Source organism: Onychomys torridus, chromosome 2, assembly GCF_903995425.1.
Source record: "Onychomys torridus chromosome 2, mOncTor1.1, whole genome shotgun sequence".
NCBI classification, from domain to species: domain Eukaryota; kingdom Metazoa; phylum Chordata; class Mammalia; order Rodentia; family Cricetidae; genus Onychomys; species Onychomys torridus.
The window spans coordinates 80,744,072-80,763,540 of NC_050444.1; the positions used below are offsets into that span (position 1 = coordinate 80,744,072).

Sequence of the window (19,469 nt, forward strand, 5' to 3'; positions counted from 1 at the left end):
GGGTTTATTGTGGTATCATTTCATATTTTTTTTCTTTTTTCATTTTAAAATTTCATATGTACAGCTGTTCTGCCTGCTTGAATGTCCATGTATCATGTGGGTGCCTGGTACCCATGGAGGCCAAAAGAGGGTGTGGGATTCCCATTGGGACTAGAGTTAGGTGGCTGTGAACTGCCATTGGGGTGCTAGAAAGAGCAGCCAGTGCTCTTAACCACTGAGCCATCTCTTTATCACTGTTTCTTTCTTTTTTTTTAAGACAAAGTCTCACTTGGTAGACCAGGCTGGCCTTGAATTACCATGTAGCCCAAGCTGGCCTAGACCTTGTAATTCTGTGTCCTTAGCGTCCTGGGTTTATTTTCAGCAATGTTACTGGCCATTCTGATCCAAGTATTCTTTGGACTGCACTTTGAGAAGCCCTTGAGTTAGGAAGAAAGTAATTAGCATTTAATGTTTACTATGTGTGTGATTAGGCTGGCAGTTGCTTTCATCTATATATTTCCATTTGATTTTTATAATGTTGTGATGTTATTATCCCAGTTTTATGTGTTCATATTGTTCTCACCAAGTTTTAATGACTTGTTCTGAGTTCCAGTGATGGCAGAGCCAGCCGTACGCCAGTCAGCAGCCTGACTCTGGAAGCAGCGAAGGCTCTTGCTGTCTCCACTTTGGCAAAATGCCTCTCAGAGGAGCTGATTATTTAAAAGTGAACTGGAAAGTGCTAGGTGATCTAAGCGTGTTTGATAAGTAAATGCTAAAGACTCTGAAAGGTCAGAATGTCTAAAGCATATCATCTATTACTCTGAGTGCATTTAGAAGACAAGTGTGTGTTTGCTTTATTGAAACCGCTGTCTGCATCTGAACTTTTAAACTGAATAGGCACTAAAGATAAATTACTCCATCCCTTGACTCAGGGAACTATGACCAGAAAGGTTAAATTGCCTAATGTATAAGAAAAATAATCAGGGCTAGAACTAAAATTTCTGATTGTAATTACCATAAAGGGTTGGGTGGCCTGGAACTCATGGTGTCTGAGAATTATGTAGAGAAGTGTGAGTCTGTGGGTGGGAATGGTTTTCTAGCTGCTATTGTGTGAGAGAGGCTGGAGATGGTGTTAAACATCCTGTAACATGTGACAGCTTATAATGAAGAATTTCCAGCTCAAAATGTCAGTGATACTGAGACTGAGAAGTATTTTACACAAGAGAATTCTTTCTGACGGTGTTGGAACCAGCATCCAGCTTGTGGACTCAGTCTCATATGTTGGCCATTGTCTTTAAAGCAGGACATTAAAAGCGAACTACCTGCTAGTCACTGATGCTGTTGGGGAGGTAGAAGTGAGGTTTGTTTTGTGTCACCGTAGAAAATGTCCTGGTGTAGGACACTTATGAGGTCCAGTGAAAAACCATTAAGTACTTTTTTTTTTTTTTCTGCTGCGTTCTTCCTGGAGCTTAATCTGCCTACATTTTATTTGTTTTTTTGGCTGGCTGGTTGGCTAGCTAGCTAGTAAGTACCAAATTTTGTTTATACAACTGCTATTGAATTCAACACAACTGTGCATGGTACTTATTGCAAACCTCAATTCATGAGCACTGTCTAAGCCAGTTGTTCTCAACCTTCTCAATGCTGAGACCCTTTAATATAGTTCCTCATGTTCTGGTGAACTCCAACCATAAAAATTATCTCATTGCTACTTCATTACTGTAATTTTGCTACTGTTATGAATTGTAACGTAAATATCTTATATGTGTGCAAGAAATCTGATATTCAACCCCAGGGTTATGACCCACAGGTTGAGAACCACTGAACAAAGGATCAGTCATTTTGATCTCGTTAACCTCTTCCCTGAATGTGTTGTTGACCTTGGATGCCCTTTATTCTCTTACCTCCATGGGACAGTTTCCTGCTCATTTACTAAGCTCAAGTAAGTTAAGAGTGCTGAAATGCCACCTCCTTAAAGAGTGCTCCTCTCTCCCCCTACCTGCCCCACTCTATCTATTTGTCCTTTCATGTTCTTCCATCCACGTTGTTTACTCCTTCATCCACTTAATCACAGATTGTCTATACCTACACATATTTATTTGCTTCTATGTTTAATGAGGGTTTCTCTTCTATAGGAGCTCCCCAAAAGCCAATGACTTTTCATTTTTATCTAGTTCCATGTAGATGGATATTAAAATCTACATGACTTTATAAGAATGAATAAATACTTTTGCTTGGGGAGGTTGGAAAGGATCTCTGTAGCATAGGCTGGCCTTGAACTCACTATGTCGCTGAAGATGATCTTGAACTTCCAGTCCTTCTATTCCTGCTTCCTAAATGCTAGGCATACAGACCTAGCTAGGCACTATGCCCTGTTTATGTGATGGTGCTAGGGAGGAAGCCCGAGCCTAGGGTTTCATGCATGATGGCAAGCCCTCAACCAGCTGAATGAACTTCATACCCAGCCCAAAAAATATCTTTTGAAAGACTGCTTGTAGAGTGTTCTTCCAGAGGCTGTAGGGTAAGAATTAGAAAGTTACCTGCCTTCAAGGAACTTAGCGAGTATATGTGATATTTCCCATCGTAACTGATGTTAAGAACTGTCACTTAATATTTCCATAAGTAGGAAAGTCCAAAAAGAGATTTCATTTGTTAGAAATACAAGAAAAACTTCATAGACATGACATCCTAATTCTACAGAATGAATTAGAGTGTGGTGGTTTGAATAGGTATGGGCCCCCATAGACTCATGTGTTTGAATGTTTGGCCCATAGGGAGTGGCACTATTAAGAGGTGTGGCTTTGTTGGAGTAGGTGTGGCCTCATTAGAGGAAGTATATCACTGTGGAGGTGGGCTTTGAGGTCATTTATGCTCAAGCTATGCCCAGTGTGGCACACAGTCCCCTGCTGCATGTGGATCAATATGTAGAACTCTCAGCTCCCTTTCCAACACCACGTCTGCCTGCACACCACCATGTTTCCTACCATGGTGATAATGGACTAAACCTCTGAAACTGTAAGCCAGCCCCAGTTAAATGCTTTCCAAGAGTTGCCGTGGTCATGGTGTCTCTTCACAGCACCAGAAACCCTAAGACAGAGTGTACACTTACAAGAGTTTGGCCTTTGATCTGCCCTTAGTTTGGGTGCTATGTGCATACTGCACAGTGAATGTGAATGGTGACAGGATTTGGACTGACGCAGATAATTGGAGAAAAAAAAGAGTTCCAAGAGGACATAGTTTAAAAAAAAAAGTAAGTTTCAAAGTGCTAAATTCATTCAGAAAAACTAAGAACTGTCTTCATGAAACACATCCATGTGAAGATGATTAGACTGAGGTAAGGGGTAATGGGGAGACAGACAGACAGACATAAAAGTCAGGTAATAAATCAGTGTGCCAGTTGAGGAAAAGATAGTTCCTCCTATTGCAGCCTAAAAAGCAAATTACAGTTTGAGAAGCAGTAAACCCCTGGAGTGGAGACACTAGTTTAACCTGGGCTGCTGGTTCTTTGACCAACACCATCTCCATCAAGTAGCGTGATTCAGATCCCAGGGAGCCTCTGCCTTTGCCTGGCTGCAAGAGTTTGCTTATGTGTCTGGAATGGAGCAACACACTTTCCTGACATGTCCCCACAGGTGTTTGAGCAGTTATTAAAAGTTATTAAAAATTCCTGTATCTGCAGAAGGGTTCATGCTGAGACTTCGAAGATTTTTCCAGTTCATTTGGTTTCTGGTTTTTTTTTTGTTTGTTTGTTTGGTTGGTTTTTTTTTTTGGGGGGGGGGTCCTGATTGCTTGAAACCAGGCTTCTTTCTTTAGCATGTCAAAAATAGTAAGTCAGTAGAAGAGGTTTGAAATGTTTGCAGTTGATGAAAAGGAATTTTGGAGAATTCCACCTCCAGTCAACCATTTGTACCTTCTCACCACGCAATTCTGTTAGCGTGTTGACAGAAATAAGCACAGATTGAAAAGGTCATTAAAACAGTTTAAGGATTTGTTAACCCCCTGGCCCCAGTTGGACTACTGGAGAAGGTACAATGTTTTACAGATGTGTAGCAGTCTTAGTAGACCCTGGAAGCCAGGGAGGACATGTTGCCCAAGAGATTGGAAGGGTGACTTTTGATGCTGAAGAAATGATTGTCTGGAGCACAAGAGTAATGTAAAGGTGAGAACAGAACTGTTGATGGTGAAGCCCAGAGGCCAGCCAGAAGATCTCTAACTTACAGAAAATAGGCTAGTTGTGAAGATATGCGGGTCCTAGCAAAGGAGCCTCAACCTTCTAGCATTGAACAGACCAGTGAGGCTCTCTGTGCCTTGGTTCCTCCATCTTGAAAAGAAACTGTGTTGGATTTTCAGAAAGATTTTTTTTATGTGCATTGGTGTTTTGCCTGTATGTATGTCTGGGTGAGGGTGTCAGATCTTGGAATTATAGACAGGTGTGAGCTGCTGGGGGTGGGGGGGGCGTGCTGGGAATTGAACCTGGGTCCTCTGGAAGAGTAGTCAGTGCTCTTAACCTCTGAGCTATCTCTCTAGCCTCCAGGAAAGATTTTTTTTAAACATTTGTTCAGGTTCTATGCAATTATTTATTTAGTAAATGTACTGAGTAAATGTACTTGTAAGTTGATCTAATCTGTCAGTTCTCTCATTTCCTCTGTTGTACGTTTATGTGTTGCTTGTCAAGGTGGAGAGCCCTGGGTTCAGTCCCACCAGCACAAAAATAAATAATGAATAGTCCTACCTGCAAGGTCCCTTTCTTGGATTTTACTTAGGTCTGAAGTAAGGCTAACAAACTTGCCTATGTTACTTCTACATCAACTACAGTTTGCTACTTCTTAAGATAAAGCTCTTGAATAGCTTTGAAGCCTATCAGATACTATATAACATGTCAGATTCATTAAGGTACTAAAGAGGAAATTAAGACTGTCTTAGTGTACTCTTAAATATTAAAGAAATCGAGGTGTGGCATGCCTTTGATCTCAGAACATGGGAGGCAGACACAGGTTGATCTTGGAGTTCAAGGCCAGCCAGAGTTGTGTGGTAAGACCGTCTCAAAAAAGCAATTTACTTACGAAGGTTTTTTATTATAATTTATTACTGTATTCAGGGTGTTAAAATGTAGGCAGTCCAAAGGTAAATAAGGCAGGGTGCTCCCTCAACTTACAGTCCAGTAGTAAGGATGTTAGAGGCATTCTGTTCTACTAGATACACATGGGAAGGTAGCCCAAGGCTTGGGCTTTGGGTAGGGCTCCACTAATGATACACTGTCTTGTTTTTACAGTTAGGGAAAATGAAGCTCTAGAGTACAAAACAATTTCCGAGTAAACTAATTACCAACTCTCATGTTTAAACTAGTTTGGGTTTTTTTTTTCACCTCTCCTATATTTTGTTGCTGATGTGGTAGTTGTACCTCCATTCGTGTTTGTCCAGAGACATAGGTGACATAGGGACTGGTCAGCAACATTGTAGTCATTGTCTGACATTAGCATGATTTCTCTAAAAAGGATGGCCCTCGGTGGCTCTGTAATTCCTCACACAGTAAGTCCCCCAGCATGTCTTGCCCTAACAGGGTTCCTAGCTGGCTTGTTCGGTGGGGTGGGTGGGTGATGTGGGATGATGAGATTTATGACACCAGAAGGTGACCTTCATAACAGCCGAAACAGGGTATTTTTTTGTCTCTTTCTGATTAGAATCAGATCTAAGGTTTGCTCTCCACAGAAAGAATTAGATTTGGAGACAGGGGCAGCCGAATTACTGTCCTTGCTGAATAGATACTCCTAGCCAAGAGCCTCCAGGTAGAAGAGCCACTAATTGATAGCTGCTGTTTTATGATTTTAAAAACTTGTCAATCCATGCAGCATTTCTTGTTTGCCTAGATTATTGGCCACTCTTATGAAGGAAAGCTCTTAAGTTTAATTGTTTGAAGTAGTTTTCCCCTTTATGTGTCTGGTGGGTAGTTACTTTTGATGCACCCTGGGAGTCTAATGTATGACTCAGGCAGCCACATGAATTCTATGTTGCCTGAATGTGAACAATGACACAGCCGGGTTTCCTTCCATGAAAAGGGCTTTCAGGGATGCCACAGATGACCTGCAGTAATGCTTCCTGTGACATATGGTGAAGAAAGAGAAAATAACATAGTGATCATTCAAAGTCTGCAAAGAATCGCTGCATCAACCCTTACCCCATTCTGGCGTCTTTCTCAGCCCACCAGTGCTGTGGAGAGAAGCAGGTAAGGCTGTGTCAGTGTCCCTTGGCCTTGTTTTTATTATCAACCTGCAAAAAGTTGGAGTGAAACTGAAACATTGTTTCACTTGGGTTTTTTTCTTTTTTATGTTTGCAACAGGATCTCACTGTATAGCTCTGGCTAGCATGAAATTCACTGTGTAGATAGACTAGGCTTGCCTCCAGATCTGTCTACCTCTGCCTCCCAAGTGCTGGGATTAAAGGTATGAGCCACCAGAACCAGCTCACTGGAGAACTTTAAAATATGAAAAGCTAAGAGAGAAGTTGTGTGTGTGTGTGTGTGTGTGTGTGTGTGTGTGTGTGTGTGTGTGTGTATAGGGAGTGGTTTTCATAAAGCCATCAAGAGAATTTAAAGTTTAGCCATTGGAAAGTTCCTCTATAGTCTGTCCTCAAAGGTGAACTATGGAAGAGTAGATTGATCTTTCATACAAGGAAGTTTTGAAAGTCACTTGAAACAAAGTCAGGCCAATTCTCGGGATATATATTAGCCCTGTACAGGTCATCAGAAGGTAGTTTAGCACAGCTAAACTAGTTACTTGATCATGTGGACAGAGTCCATGAACATGAATCCCTATTTATTGTTGTTTAATGTGTTTGACCTTGAATTTCTCATATCTTTTTTTGCCAAAAGCAGGAAAGCTGAGTGTCTGTCTTATGTTTGATTCAATCTAAAAGGAAACATAAACCTAATCACTTTTTAGAATAAAAGCTTTCTTTATCCTCCTTAACATGAAAGTCAGCAAAGGCCTAGGCAGTCCAGAACTGTCTAAGACTAGATTCCATCTGCCTGGGCTAGGAAGGGGGCCTTCATGCCAAGCATAACCACTTCCTTATAGCCTTTTGTGGGTCTACTAGTCCAAGGGAGTGTTTCTCCTCCATCATTATGTAATGCCAGGACAATAAAGGAATGTGAAGTTCGGAGCTCACCTATTAGAAATACAGTGAGTGCTGAGGCTCAGAATGCCATCAGGATTTAGCTTGTTACATTCTAGCTTCTGCCCACAAATTCATTTTTATTTTGCTAGATATCCTAGGATTTGCAGTTTGGTGTTTTAAGTATTATGTTTTACTTGGCTTGGTTCGGCTTTTTTGAGACTGGATTTCCTTATGTAGCTCAGGCTGGCCTGAAACTTGTGATCTGCCTCCCAAGTGCTGGGATTACAGGTCTGTGCCATGACCTGCCTCAAGTTAATCTTTTAGCTAAGTCTTTATTAGAGAAGTTAGAGGAAACTGCCTTTTTCTGATAGTTCTTAGGGGTAGACTGACTGAATTGTAATAGAAAGAAAGCTATTTGTATAAACACCTGTATCGGGTCTTTCTCTGTCTTCCCACCAGCCAAATATTCCCCAACCAACACCTATGCTCAGATGCAGGAAAAGAGGATACAGAAAGAACACCAGAGCTACCCAGTGTTCAGTATAGACTCGACTGGTAGAGTGGGCGACAGGACCAAGTTCAAGTACCTCTAAAGTAAGGTGCTCCTGAGAAGCCGAGTAGAAAAAGCCTTCTTCGTAGTTATACGGACTACGTTCCTTAAAATCTGTGCCATGTTTTGTTTTGTTTTGAAGTCAGTTCTTAGACTGTTCTGTATTTTCTAGGAACTTCCACATCCTGCTGTTAAGTTGCTTCACTACCTTTTATTTATTTATTTATTTGTTTGTTTGTTTGTTTATGTTTTTGGTTTTGGAGGTTTTTTCGAGACAGGGTTTCTCGTGTAGTTTTGATGCCTGTCCTGGAACTCTGCCTGGCTCTGTCTCCCAAGTGCTGGGATTAAAGGCGTACGCCATCACTGCCCGGTTTAAGTTGCTTCACTATCTTTCTAATACAAAGGTGTTTTTCTAATAGGGGTCCCACTTGAATTCTAATGAAGAAAACTGGCTTAATCTGAACGGCATCAATCTAAATGAAAGTACAGTATTTCTGTCCTCTCTGCCGTCTTATAAGAAGCTCTGTAACAACAGTATTGCAAGTAGATTCTATCAGTTAAGAATCAAAGATTTTTTGTTTTGTTTTTCTGTTCTATCCATGTTTTGTTATTTCTTCTTTTTAAATAACATGTGATCATGATGAAATGATAGAGGATAAGGAGCAAAGAGAAAGTTAAGTCTTAGCATGGAATTACCATATGCCCAGTGTGTCCAAACAGAAACCCATCCAATCTATGCTTTATCTCAGAGATTTTAAATTCCGTCTCTTACTCATCATTGCCCTTCCTCAGGTTCCACTAATTGCTTTATAATGGAGAAATTGAGTCCATAAAATGTACGAGAATTGCTTTGTGGACCTTGAATCCGGTTCTTAGAAAGAGGTGGTAAGGGTGGAGCTAAATCACAGAACACAGTTCTTAGAGAGCAAGTTGCTGTGGAGTTTGGGAAACATAAATAAGTCAAACAGCCAGTTCCAGATTGCTCTGAGGTCAGACCACTCAGATTGTAAACTAAGGCCAACAGCCATGTGTACCTCTGGGCTCTGACTTACTCTTTCTTCCTTCAGTATCCGTTTCTGTGCTCAGTAACTTGAACTTGGATCAACTTAAAGCTATCAGAGGAAAACCAACAAATACCATTTTGCTGCCTATGAATAGATTTCTGTTCTAGAGGGAATGGGTTAATTGTGTTTGATTTTTTTCATCTTTTTTATATATACAATCGGTTATCAAGACATATGGCATATCACTGAAAAGCTAAGTTGATTATATATATATATATATATATATATATATATATATATATATATATATATAGAGAGAGAGAGAGAGAGGGAGAGAGAGACTAGCATGTACTTATTATGATTTAAAGTTTCAGGGAACTGGAGAGATAGCTCAGTGGCTAAGAGCCCAGGTTGCTCTTGCAGAGGACCCTAGTTCAATTCCCAGGACCCACACAGTAGCTCATGGCCCTCTATATGGCCTGTTCCAGGGGATCTGATGCCCTCTTGTGATCTCCACAGGGACCAGGCACACATGTGGTGAACATACATACATGCAGGGCAAAACATTCATACAGTAAAAGTAAATAAGATACAGAATTTTTAAAAAATAAAACCTTTGTTTTTGCCATGCTAGTGATTGATCCTAGGGCCTCAGTTGTGCTAGGCAAAAGCTCTCTACAACTGAGCTATTAACTCCATCCCTTACATATTTTGTTTTCATAAATAACTTCTAAGTTCTTCCTGATATGTAATATAGTAATATTATATATATATATATATATATATATATATATATATATATATGTGTGTATGTGTGTGTGTATATATATATATATATATGTATATGTATATGTATAAATTTGATTTGACATAGTCCTGTGGGATTTTTCCTTATCTCACACCTTCACTGTTAAGGTCAAAACCAGAGCCCTCACACATACTAAGCAAATTCCGTATCCCTGGGCTACAAATAATCCGAAGAAACTTAGTGCACATGGGGTGCAGCAGGTTGGAGTTTGAGCTACACTGTTTGCTTGATGATTTCCTCCCTGTCCAGACCCCACTGGGTAAGCCTTACAAAAGGTTCCCATTACAGAAGTCCATTGTGCACTACAAGAAAAAACAAGCTGATCCTCTTCCCTGGTGCATTTGAATGTGGAATGCATCTTACACACATGACAATGCAGGTGCATAGTTTAGAGCTCTTCTTGAGCTTTGAACCTGGGTCACTGATCTGACTGAAGGGTTTTGATAATATTTACCATTACAGACTTAACTGCCCGGTCTTCAAATATTGTTACTGAAAACAGTGTTATCAGTGTTCAAAGACGTCAAGGGTGTAGGGCTCAAGTCGTCTGTGGTGCTGTGCTCCTGCTTTTTAAAGAGTACATGTCATAAAGTGTGACTGCTCAACTTCCCCTTTGACTCCAATCTCTACGGAAAGATTGTGTCTGGTTCATTTCTGTGTCTCCCTCTGCCTCTTAGAAATAAAGGAACCCAATAAAATGTTCACTGCCTCTCCATGACCTGGATTCCTCTCGATGATATGGAGTGAAATTATCTTTTATGCTTTTCTAATGTTGTCATTTTCCAGCCTTGCACTGGAAGAAAATGAAATTTATGACTTCTGTTTGTGTGTCTTTATTAGTCATCTGGCTCCTTTTATTCTGACGCCATTGTATTTGTTTGGTTCAGAATCATGAGTTATAACCAATAACCCTCCCATTCCGTCGGAATTGCTTTTTAAAAAGGAAAACTGATAACTGCTCAACACCAGTCTCATCATTGACACTTGTGGGCTCACTATTTCATAGAGTCCTTTTTTTTTTTCTATTTTTGTTTTTTTGAGATAGGGTTTCTCTGTGTAGTTTTGGTGCCTGTCCTGGATCTCGCTCTGTAGCCCAGGCTGGCCTCGAACTCAGAGATCCTCCTGGCTCTGCCTCCTGAGTGCTGGGATTGAAGGCATGCGCCACCACTGCCCAGCTCCATTTTATGTATTCTGTTATTTAGTATTTATTATAAAATTTTCATGAGCAAGAGCACTGCTCAACATCTTAATACCATAACAATGGTGTTGAGAGGACTAGGGAGACTGTCCACTCTGTAATGATACTGTCGAAACTTGAATGACAGTTACTCAAGTGGAAAGTGGAACTTGGGTTATGCCTGTGTCGTAGAGCTATGTAAGCCGGCTGTTCTTGAGTTAGACATGTGGCTTCCTGGCTGTAAAGTTCCTAGTTGAGCTGCATCTCTTCTGCACATCTTAGTGATGTGTCACGCTGCCCTGTTTATTTCCTCCATAGCACTAATTACATCATGAATGTATTCTGCTTACTTCACTATCTCTCTCCTTATCAAGTTCTTCCCTTTGTTGTTGAACTCCTAGTACTAAGCTATGAGTCTGGTCCATGATAGGAGCTTGAGTGGTCAGAAGCATACTCAGACTCAAGTCCACGGATAACTAATTGGAATTCCTTTTTCCTTTTTTGAGACAGGCGCTCACTATGTAGCCCAGGCTTGACTCAGAATCTGAGTATTTCTCCTTCAACCTCCTGACTGCTGGGATTACAGTGCATGCCACCATGCCCTGATCCTATTTTGAATTTCTTCTACATACTGGAGTTGAGGAACACAGAGATTTCAGGAGCTAGACAGGTGGCTCAGAGGTTAAGCAAACTTGCTGTTCTCGAATAAGTCCCAGGCTCCATTCCCAGCAACCACATGGTGGCTCACATCCATCTGTAACTCCAGTTCCATGGGATCTAACACCCTCGTCTGGCCTCCTCAGGCACTGCACACAAGTGATACACATTTGTACATGCAGGCCAAACATTCATACAAATAACAATAAATACAACTTAGAGAAAAGACAGGTTTTTTCCAGTCAGTGGTGGTACACACCTTTAACCCCAGCACTCAGGAGGCAGGATCTCTGAGTTCAGGGCTAACCTGGTCTACATAATGAGTTCCAGGACAGCCAGGGCTACCTCTGCACAGTATAGCCCAACTTCCCAGTCCCCTGCCCACACAGCAGCTATGGGAGTTACTGCACCCTGACTCATGCTGACTTCTGCAGTAAAGCATTAACATGGTGCAAAGACACAGGCTGAAGATGCAGGGTCTAGACTTAATTTAATATAGACCATCCAATTTATACCTTGTTTTTCATGTTCTTAACTCTAATGTCCTGGTGGGACTGAAATCGTGTCTGAAAGCTGGGCACACTCCTTGCCTGCGGCAGCAGCAAACCTTTCTTGAGATTTAAATGAACTCAAAGCTGATTGTCCTCTAAGTGGAATATGAATATCCTGGTTAAACACAGGCCATCCCAATTAGGAGAATTATCTGAAGTCCTGGCTTTTTATCTACTGGTGTTTATGATTAGAGAGCCTTGGAGTGATCACATTTTGTTAATGGCTTCCACTTATACGTTATTTCAGGCTCTCTATTTCCTGCAATCTGAAGAGGCTGCTTTCCTCTACCTTATATTTAAACTGAACACACGTTAAACCTGTGTCTCAGAGGAGTAGTTCTGCAGAGTAAGGAATGGGTGTCTCAAGTCTTCAGTGTAAGCCCTTTGTCCTTCGTCTCAAAGGTGATCCTTAGTAGTGCAAGTTACTTCTGTATCTAGGAGAGCATTTGTTTACTGGGCAAAGTTCTGTATAGACAAAGTATTTATCAAGAAAATATTTTATGTCCTTAATAATACATATTTGTTCTTCTTGAAAGATTTTTCTGCTGACTCTCATCTTTTTCTGGAAAACTGGATACTTCCGACCATATGGGGATGAACCACATGGGGATGAACCATATGGGGATGAACCATATGGGGGACAACAGTACCATGCCACCTCACCATCACCCCACCACCTCCCACTCCCACGGTGGAGGAGACGGCATGATGATGATGATGGTAAGTGTCACAGGCCCTTGCCCACACACTTAGATGATAGGAACATGGAATTTTAGCACTGGGAAGTTACCAAAGAGAGAACCAAAGCAGACCCCGCCCCAGGCCAGTCAAATGATCTGCCTGGATTCCTGTGGCAACATACAAAGTGACGCTAGAACCAGGATTTTCTAGACTCCTTTCTTTAATCCTCTCTCTTGAAATTCACACTTTCCTGAATTAAGACCTGCTGACTGTGTTTCATGTAGAAGAGAAAAGGACATAAGTGGGGTGGGGTGGGGGAACTCAGTGCTCAAGGTAGGAAAGCCTCCCAGTGCTGAGTATCTCTTCTTGTCTGCATGTATCACTGTGAGCCTCTGCTGAGACCCCACTAGGTCTCCAGTCTTCCTAACCGGCTTGTTTGATTTTCCGCCAGCCTATGACTTTCTACTTTGGCTTTGATAATGTGGAACTATTGTTTTCCGGTTTGGTGATCAACACACCTGGAGGTGAGTAACCATCAGGTCATCTTTGAAGGTGACAATCTCATGAGAGATGGTGACGGAGATTTGGAAATCCAGCACCTCTTTCTGTCCCATTACTGGATCAGTGTGGTTGTGCTACATGACCCCCACGATTCCTATTCCCTAATCAGAAGATGGAATACATGAGATATATTTTTTTGATCCTCCAGTGAGCTTCCTTTAATTAATGTATGTGTTTTGGAGCACTGAAAAATAATTTAAATGCCAGATAAAGATCTTTTGCAATCCTTTTCTTGTTTGCTAAGTTGTAATTGGTCCTAGGTTTAAGACTACAAGCATATTCAAATACCACAGTGTAACCCTTGGTTAAAACTGTTGATCTTGGCAGGTATGGCAGTGAATACCTTTATTCTCAGCACTTGAGAGGCAGAGGCAGGAGGATCTCTGTGAGTTCAAGGCCAGCCTGGTCTACACAGAGAGTTCAAGGATAGCCAAACTACATAGACACTGCCTGAAAAAAAAAAAAGTATTGATCTCATATCTGCCTGTTTACAGATAAAAAAAGATATAATGAAAAGACACACAGTTAGTACGACAGAGCTAAAACAAGTGTCACACTTTCTAGGACTCTCCAAACCAGTGCTTTCTCTGTTACATCAAACTGTGGTGTCCATGTCCTGACACTTGGCTTGTCATGGAGTCACTCTTAGTTTTAAGGTGGCTGTCTTTAGTATCTATCCTGTATTGGTGTGCTTTACATTTAAATGCAATGGAATGAGTTTACTGGTCACTTAAACTGCTTTAGGTACCAAGCTTATTTCTGAAATAAACCAATTTGATTTTGGAAAAGGAGGGGGAGGCATTTAATTCAAGTAGTATGTTAAATTTAAATTAGTCACATAAATACATTCATCTTATCAATTCTTCATTTTATATATACATAATCTCTTAAAGTGCTTATTCAAAATACAGAGGCAGCACTTTTAAAAACAGGTTGGAGTTGGGGATTTAGCTCAGTGGTAGAGTGCTTGCCTAGCAAGAGCAAGGCCCTGGGTTCGATCCTCAGCTCAAAAACAAAAACAAAAACAAAAAAAAAAACCAGGTTGTTTTAGCTGGATGTGGTGGTGCATACCTGTAATCCCAGTGCTCAAGAGGCTGAGGCAGGAGAATTTCCAGAAGGTCATGATCAACCTGAGCTACACAATAAAATCCTGTTAAACAACAAAACAACAGTTGGCTATTCCCTTTGTCCATATTCTACATCATGTGTTTGGATAATTAGAAAGTATGTTCTTGAGCAGAGGCTGTGATTTTTTAATAACATCTCAGCTCTCCTGAGTGGGTAAAGAGGCAACCATCCAGTTATTCATAAACTGAGAGTAATATTTTTTCTGTTCTGTTTGAGATAGTCACTTGCCATGTAGCTCAGGCTGACTGTGTACTCATAATCCTCTGCCTCAGCCTCCCGAGCACTGGGACCCTACGAGGGCGCCACTGTGCCCAGCAGCCTGCTGGCTGATGATTTTGACAGCGCCTTTACCTCCTTCCTTCCCCCTTAGAGATGGCTGGAGCTTTCGTGGCTGTGTTCTTGCTAGCGATGTTTTATGAAGGACTCAAGATAGCCAGAGAAGGTCTGCTGCGCAAGTCTCAAGTCAGCATTCGCTACAATTCCATGCCTGTCCCAGGACCAAATGGAACCATCCTTATGGAGACACACAAAACTGTTGGGTAAGAAGATGGAACGGATCCAAAGGGAAGGTCTAGAGAGCTGTCTTAATAATGTAACAAACCAAGTATTTTTTTTCTTCCTGAGTTAGTGATTCTAACTTTAGAAGTTCGCAGTTGTGGGTTATGGGACTTGCAGTCTGCAAAGGCACATACATGTTGTTCTAAGCTACAAGTGTTTGCCACTTTGAAAGAAGTTAAAAGGAGTCCAATTTTTTTAATATTTGCTAAATAGTAATTTTAAGAATGTATAGTAAAGATATAAAAGAATGGCATGAGGCTGGCTCAAGGAAAATCCAAAGTTCTATCTTACCAAACACCCAACCACCACCACTAACACACACACACACACACACACACACACACACACACACACACACACACACACACTTCTGGGATAGCTGTGACGCAGTCCAGTTGAAGGCTATGCTAACAGCTACAGCTTTTCTCCTGACCTGCAGCCTCCCAAGTCTGATTCTCCTGTCTCTGTTTACTCCCCAGGCAGCAGATGCTGAGCTTCCCCCACCTCCTGCAGACAGTGCTGCACATTATCCAGGTAGTTATCAGCTACTTCCTCATGCTCATCTTCATGACCTACAATGGGTACCTCTGCATCGCAGTAGCAGCGGGGGCTGGGACGGGATACTTTCTCTTCAGCTGGAAGAAGGCAGTGGTAGTGGACATCACAGAGCACTGCCATTAACATCAGACTCCACACGTGGCCTTATCAATCGTATGTAGGAAGCATCTCGGGACCGGAAGATGTGATTCCCTCTCCAATCATCCCTGTCTCTTTATGCACACACACTTACTGAATAGAGGCTTAGTTGACAGTCCCGGAGTAGTGGTTTTTCTAATAAGATGAAATTGACATTTCTCTTGAGAAGCCACCTGTGAGATGTCTTCTCTCATAATCCTGAGTCTTGTCTAATCCAGGTAGCTTCCTAGTTAATGACTTGATTATCTGCTTCTTTTTATTTTTCTGGGGTTTTCTTTGGTGGGGGAGGTTGCATTTTTGTTTTAAACAGATAATATGTGTGTTTGGTGGGTGGGGTTCTGGGTCAGTGACAGCAAGGGATTTTTAACTTCAAACAGAATTGATGGTAATTTGGGACCTCACACCCAACCCAGAACTTAAATTTCACACTAGAAAATAAGCTCCAGTCCTAGTGAGTGGGAAACACGTTGTGCCTTTCTCTAGGTGTGATGTGTTATGCCAAAATACTAGTAGTGTGTGGACTAAATAAGGCCTAGAGTTTGTGGAGTATGTATTCTTCCTCACTCACCAACGTTTGTTCCCTTTAACACTTGGATTAGTAATGAACTTACCAATCAAAGCAAAACAGGACAATCAGTTTGAGATAACAGAAATAGAGATTGTTAAATAAAACCATTGCCATTTTACTTTGACTCAGTACTTTGGTTTGTCCCAACTGAACAAAGCAAGAGTTTGTATTGTTTTTTCCTATTATTGTTTTTGTGTGTGTTCCTTGAAACCAGTGATTTTCAAACTTTAGAGTGTTTGAGAATCACCCAAAGGGCTTATTAAGACACTGCTTGGTGGACATCAACCCTAGAGGCACCAATTTGGCATTTCTAAGTCCCTAGGTGACATTTCTGCTGACATCGAGATGATAACCCTAAGAGTCAGCATTCAAATAGCGAAGTTGCACTTGGAAGGGAAAGGGTGGGGCCTACCTGGTATCAGGCATGAGAATCTGAACTGCTGGGTGGTAGGTGGTATGTCTTGGGCACATGTCAATGCTGCTAGTCGATACTTATTCATTCCACAAACTTATTTAGCTCCAAATGTGCTTTATGTACATACACACACTCGTGTGGGACTATAGCCAAAGTACACTTAGCAGCATATGTAGTCTCTAGTCCTGACTTTTAAAGATCTGGGGTTCCTTGGAAGTAGTTTGAAGGCCAAGAGACCTTTGTCGTGCAGTTCAGGTCAGTCCGTCAAAGGCCAGAAGGGTAAACCCGACTTTGTGTTTGGAGAGATGTAGGGCACGGTCTAGTAGCCAGACTTTTCAGTGTGCACTATGTAGGTCCCATCCTCCACTTGACCACCTTTATTTTATGGGGGTTTACCTAGATCAGAGTGGCCAAAACCCCTTTTCTCAAGAAGAATCCCATTGGATGTGCTGTCAGTCACTAGTCTCCATGCAGGCTTGTTCCCAAACTCCCTCTTTGAAGTGAATCTTCCTCCTGTGCAAGTCTGTTCAACCCTGCCTTCTTTGGTGCTAGATCCAGTTGTGCCTCGAGCAGAAGAAACAAACCTGCTGTCTGGTTGGCCCAGTGTTGCGATTCTGAAGTTTATACTTTCTCTCCATGGGTGCCAATTAAACCCTAGAGAACAAGGAATGTGTTCTTTGGTGGCTTTGAACCAAGAGAGGGTTATAAGCTACTTAATGGAGGCTAAAAAAAATCTAAGAAATTCACTTTAGAGCGTCGCTTTTCTCTTCGTTCAAGCCTGTTGTGCCAGTTTTCAGCACTGCACAGTGAATGCCAGGTAATGACGGAGCCCGACATTATGGTGCAGATAGATTCCCTGTTGTTATCTCAGAAGCCAAGGAACAAACAACCCAGGGGAATACAGAACCCACATCCAGTGGGGCCCTGGTGCTTTCTAGAAATCTCCATATGAGCTGCCATAAAGCACCTTCCCAGGGCTGAGATGAAGCTCAGATGGGGGTCACTTAGCTAGCATATGCCAGGCCTTGTTTAACCAACACCCTAAAAATAAAGCATACACTATCAGAAACAGGACCTTACCAGGGAGGTGAGTAAGGCCAGTTAGGACAGGGTGCTATGAATCTGAAACCAAGAGAAACCTCACTTTGACATGGTTCTTCAGGTTAGAAGCAGTCTACTGAAAAATCTGCACTTGAGATCCCTGACTAGGTTCTAGAGGGTGTGGTTAGTACGGGATAGAGGTAAGCTTATGTCCTAGGCTCTTGAACATGAATGCCCAGCTCTTGTGTTCATCTAGATCTCCTTTCCTCTGTGGGAAGACTATGTCTAAATTTCTTTAGCTCTGCTTACTTCTCCCTTCCTGTCTTATCCCGGGCAGCTAAGTTTTTAAAATCTCTCAGCTTCCTGATGCAGTAGGCATTGCAATGCTGTGGTTATAATTATCTTACCAGTTAGAACTTGGTATTTATAACTAGGTACAGGTCTTAAGTTTGCTTCAAGCAGCAGTTGCCCCATTAGAGTTTCTATAAAGCTGAGTAAAGGATTACCTACCCCCAGACTTACAGATCCTAGGTACTAACTCCAGTGCAAGATGGAAGAATACTCGATACCCCATTTCCCACATATGGAACCTCCTCAACATCCATCAAAGTTTCTTTATTATTATGGTAGGGTTGTCCCAAATTCCCTTTCAGACGTGGGCTTGAGTTCCTTACTGGACTCAGGAGAGTGAGGCAGGGTGTATGTATGTCATGTCATTTAATCTTGAGCCTGCCCTTTCCAGCCACTTTAGAAAATTCATCTGAATGACAAGTCTGCATTTGATGTAATGCCTTCATCACTGGGTCTCCATTCGTGTTGACTATTTCAGAGACTGTAAGCTCCCAGAGAGCAGGATTGCTGTGATGGGAATGTTCTAAGTGTTGTGTGCAAGAGAACAAAATAAATATCTTGATTTTGTGATTCTATGCATGTCTGTCTACACAAAGCAGTCTCTAAGTAAGCTGGTCTCTTTGCAGTCTTTGGGGATTGGCCATTACCATGGGTTCTACCAATGTCAGTCTCTTAGATGGCGTGGCCTTGTTGCTGTTATCTCACTCTACTTAAAAAGCTGGGCTAGCGCAGTGGTGACGCACACTTTTAATCCCAGCACTCGGGAGGCAGAGACAGGCAGATCTCTATGAGTTCGAGGCCAGCCTGGTCTACAGAGCAAGTTCCAGGACAGACTCCAAAGCTACACAGAGAAACCCTGTCTCAAAAAGGGGGGGGGGGGGTCTGGGCTATGCCTGCCAGATCAGCATGACCTTGTGCATAGGACACGGGTCCTGTGTCTGCAAGTCTTTCAGTATAGGGATTGTTGAGTTCAAAAGCTAACTTTTGCCTTGTTTCATCCATAATTCTTAATCTCTGCATTCATGCCATCATCAGGCAGGAACACCAGGCTTCCAGGAAGTTCACTGCTGGACTTTGCCTACCCCATGGTAGTGGCCAGGTGTTGCTGTTACTGGTCTTCCTGCTGGTCCTACAGAGCATTCCTCACCATTCCTGCAATCTTTCAGTGTGCTGTGATAAACATGGCCTTTGAGGGCAGTGGGCTCAAATCTGGGCTCCACCACTTAGGAAAAACTATTCCTACCATCTCAAAGCTTTCTCATTTATAAAAAGGCAGTTGATAGTCAAGTGTGGTGACATGTGCCTATCACTCCAGTATTTGGCAGGATGAGGCAGGAAAGTTATGAGGAAAGACCTGGACTACCTAGTTAAAGGTCTTCAGTTTGGGGGTACAGGGGAACACAGGTGGATTTCCCATTTGGGCAAGAATTTTATTAAGAGTTGTTAATGCCATGAAAATATAGACAGCAGCATGACAAGGTCTGAGAGTTCAGGCCTCAGCACCAGTCAGGCTATCTCTGATTCGTGGTGGCAAGGAGAAGGGAGAATTCCAAAGAAATGTACCACTCTGGATATAGGGGAAGTGAGGAGGAGGGGCACATACAGGTGGCAGATGTGTCCCCACCAGAAGC

At 42.0% G+C, this 19,469-nt stretch overlaps 1 protein-coding gene across 3 annotated transcripts in view; it reads left to right on the top strand.

The window, feature by feature from the left end:
* Slc31a1 (solute carrier family 31 member 1) overlaps positions 1-18,413 on the top strand; it is a 33,440-nt gene extending 15,027 nt beyond the window's left edge. For 2 of the 3 annotated variants that reach the window (XM_036178939.1, XM_036178938.1), the window contains 4 exons: positions 12,376-12,559; positions 12,972-13,044; positions 14,580-14,748; positions 15,247-18,413. In XM_036178939.1, the coding sequence (XP_036034832.1) occupies positions 12,428-12,559; positions 12,972-13,044; positions 14,580-14,748; positions 15,247-15,448 (576 nt within the window). In that variant the 5' untranslated portion in view covers positions 12,376-12,427 and the 3' untranslated portion in view covers positions 15,449-18,413. Of the gene's footprint in view, positions 1-7,610; positions 7,687-12,375; positions 12,560-12,971; positions 13,045-14,579; positions 14,749-15,246 lie in introns of those variants that run through there. The other variant, XM_036178940.1, reaches the window with a different exon arrangement.
* The last annotated feature ends 1,056 nt before the right edge of the window (positions 18,414-19,469 follow it).